The sequence below is a fragment of the Bolinopsis microptera genome, chromosome 1 (assembly GCF_026151205.1).
Source record: "Bolinopsis microptera isolate Bmic1 chromosome 1, MBARI_Bmic_1.0, whole genome shotgun sequence".
NCBI classification, from domain to species: Eukaryota; Metazoa; Ctenophora; class Tentaculata; order Lobata; family Bolinopsidae; genus Bolinopsis; species Bolinopsis microptera.
Genome location: NC_087072.1, coordinates 25054106 through 25057627, shown reverse-complemented (window position 1 = coordinate 25057627; position 3522 = coordinate 25054106). Strand labels below are relative to the sequence as shown.

At 39.3% G+C, this 3522-nt stretch overlaps 1 protein-coding gene across 1 annotated transcript; it reads right to left on the bottom strand.

Annotated features, from left to right (window-relative positions):
• Positions 1–359: 359 nt before the first annotated feature.
• LOC134815666 (putative transporter B0252.3) lies at positions 360–2562 on the bottom strand. The gene is made up of 2 exons (XM_063824224.1): positions 2386–2562; positions 360–2257 (listed from the first exon to the last, which is right to left on the bottom strand). The coding sequence occupies exons 1-2, from the start codon at positions 2546–2548 to the stop codon at positions 822–824; spliced, it is 1599 nt and encodes a 532-aa protein (XP_063680294.1). The 5' UTR covers positions 2549–2562; the 3' UTR covers positions 360–821.
• Between the last annotated feature and the right edge of the window lie 960 nt (positions 2563–3522).

Sequence of the window (3522 nt, the reverse complement as noted above, 5' to 3'; positions counted from 1 at the left end):
TTATAGCTTAAGAAATTTTCAGATTTCAGCTTTTCGCAACACATGATTTACTGTTTTGACTGAATTTTTCTTGAATGACCAATTATATTATTATATTAATGAGCTCACTGTGGATGGCACAGCCACAGGACACGGTTGAGGTACTCAAAGTTAAGGTACTGAACAGTTAAAATAAAATGTCCAGCAATACTATTATCACACTCTAATATTTTTCAGATGAGATTAGTTTCCAATTTAAGATTATCCGAGCTGAATTAGTTGAAGGGGATGGGGACTTTGCTCAGGGAGGTAGATAGGTGGTAGTCGGAGTTTATCGGTCAGTGGGTATAACTATAAGTGTAAAAATAAAAAACAAGATCTCGAATTATAATTTTAAAATTACTACTACTACTACTAGTACTATAAGTATAACTACTGTTAAAGAAAAAGTTTATAAGAGTTTTTAAAAGTTTGATTGTAAGTATAAGTCATTAAGTTTAACGTTTCTTCAATATTAGATGGTTCTTTCAGCCCTTTCTCTGTTCCTCTACATCATGAGCAGTTAGCAGCGATAACAGCCAAAGTTGTAGAAGTTGTCGAAGGAGCCGCGATCCTGTGCCTGCCTCTTGGTAAAATTCTGGCAGAACACCAGATGCTATCTCCCCTGTTTACAGATAGACTCCAGAGAGGGTTCCGTTGATACGAACATAATCCTAAGCATGCAAACGATACTCTCTATTGTACACTAATTCATAACCCTTTATGTTTAAAAATCAGTTCTTTTCTTACTGCACTAATGTACCAAAATGAAGCTACCTGTTCATGTTCACTTTCAGTGTCCACTAGATCCTATATCTGAACCCCTTTCTTCGCTCCTGAACTTCTGCAGGCACATGAGTTAATTCCTTGTCCCCCGTCTCAATTAAGAAAACTGCTGCCAAAGCACAGAGAAGCGAAAGCACAGCAAGGAGTATCCACGGAACTGCTCTGGTTGTTGCTGGACCCAGATTGTTGAAGACATAGGGTCCGGCAAAGCCTCCAAACTTACCTAATCCTGACCCGAGAGTATAAGCAAGTCCTCGGTGGGATGTCGGCGCAATCTCTGACGTCCACAGGTAGACATTAGAGAAACAGATGCTCACGGTCGTCAAACCTATCAGAGACAAAACACTATCCAATCCCCAATCGTTGCCTAAATCCACATCCGCTATTGCAATCAGGAACACCAGGGCCGAAAGACACTGGAAGACAATCATGGCCCTTCTCCTGCCCAGGAACTGTATCACTGGCATACTTAGACAACACGCTATAGCCTCTCCAACTCCTCCCATCACAAACCCAAGGTAAAGGCTAGCCGAAGGCAATATCATATCCCATGCAAAGTTAAATCCGTAGTAGAACATATTAATACAGAACCAGAGAGGTGCCAGGCATAAGCCCTCCTTAAGAAGTACTGGGTAAGTCCACAGGTCTTTCAGCTGCTGGATGAAAGTCTGTTTCCTATCATTCACCTTCTCCGTATCTACAATCTCAATTTCATCTACGTCCAGATCAGCTGTAGTCAAAGCAGCTAGCGCTTTCAGCGATTTCTTTGCTGCCTTCATATCGTTATTGACGAGGTGAAACCGTGGTGACTCGATCAGAAACACATAGACGTGAAGATTACAGACAAGAGCTAGGATCGCCGTTGTTAGGAACATGTAGTTCCAATCGTAATTTAAATATCCGGTCGCTATTAAAAATGGATAGCCAAGTACCCATGTTAGGCCCTGAAAAGCATTCACAGAGGTTCGGTACTTGATTCCCGTCAGTTCCATCATTAGTATGTATGTTCCAGTGAAAGTCACGAAATCTCCGAAACCAGTGAAGAATCTGATCGCAAGGAGGATACTGTAATTATGGCACCACGTTCCCACCAGATGCGCAATGACGGTGACCAAAACAGATACCCTCGCTGAATTCACTCTCCCAATATTGTCCCACACATAACCTCCAGTTACGAGTCCAAGCAGAGATCCTACGAAGAACATGGAATCTATGAGCGTTTTTTGTGCACTTCGTGATCCAACATCGCAGTACAAATCTAAATCTGCTGAAAATGAGGTGCGCTGAAGATGCCATTTTATGTCCGACGGTCCAAAAACCAGCTCTTCTTTTCCATCCAAAAGTTCGGTGATATCGCAAGGAAACATTTCCAGTAATGTGGTATTATCTGTCGTCAAATTCTTGCATTTTTCAGATATACAGGACCAAATATCCCCGGGCTCTGGGTCCATTCCTGAATTAGCTCGATTAGGTTATCATTAGATCGGAATGATTATAATTCCATAATAGTATTTAAGTAGATAGCTTATTTAGATAATATTCAGTATGATTTTAAAATTGTAATGAGAGTAATTTCAGTACCTGCGAATGTAGTAACGAAGGAACTGGTAGCGGCGTAAACCTGAGCGATGGAAATATACAAGACCATAAGTGTATATTTCCATGTCCGGTGCTCAACTAACTCCTCAATAAGATCATCAACACTCCTCTGATTCTTCCGAATTGGGTCCACCTCCAATACCATATTTCCTGGTACAAGATTCTGCAACGTTAAAATGACAAAAATGGACAAAACGTAAAATTATAGCTTAAAAAGTGAACAGCAATGTAATGGTTGTAATTCAAAATTTGAGTTAGACATGGTCAGACTGCAAAAATCGATTATGCAACTCAGTTTTGAGATCTATAATTGGGTACTTGGATCTGGAAAATAAAATCAAAGCGGTTCGTTATATTATTATTATCATTAACAACTTACATAAATTTTTAGAACATTAACAAATGAAGCACAGGTTTGCTGTACTGGGGGATTACGAACCCCCTCCAGCCAGTTTCAAGCCCTGATTAAAATTAAGTACTGATGACTGAGCTGCAAAGTAAAACTAAATCAATTAAGAAATATTATTCTCCCATGATTATGTTATAAATGTCCATTATGTAATAGTTGTTCTCTCATTCTCGTTTACGCTAATATAATGTAATTTACCCATGTGATAACTACCCATGCGATAACTACCCATGCTCAAAGGCATTCAAATTTCAAAACCGTCAAATATCCAAATTTTTTCATCTTTTTTTTGCGTTTTTAAAATTTTAGCAGATAATTTGTAAATTAATTTTTCATACAATGAGCAAGAAAGGCAGCTGTTAAGCAGTAATTAAAGATTTCAAAATATCTATAGATCAATGTTTACTGTTCATATAGCTCAACTGTTGGTATCTCAGGAATTTGTCAGCTCATTGTTTGGTGCGAAGACTTTTGGCGTGAAGACTGCTGTCCCTTGATTCCTCAAGTCTCTTCTGGTCTGCAGTTATTTAACAGGGGCAAGTATAACCAATGGTGGATGCCAAACAATAGCAGGTGCCAATAGTGGGTGCCATTAAATCTACAAGTATAAACAATACGACCGGACGCCAGTAATCTACCGCGAGTATTAATTGAGCTTCTCAAAGAAAAGTAGGCAACAAAGCATGCTCGTAATTTAAGAAGCTTTGCCA

Coding starts and splice junctions, on each gene's coding strand:
- LOC134815666 (XM_063824224.1), bottom strand. CDS start 2,548: ATGGTATTGGAGGTGGACCCAATTCGGAAGAATCAGAGGAGTGTTGAT. Junction 2,258..2,385: donor CTTCGTTACTACATTCGCAG/GTACTGAAATTA, acceptor GAGCTAATTCAG/GAATGGACCCAGAGCCCGGG.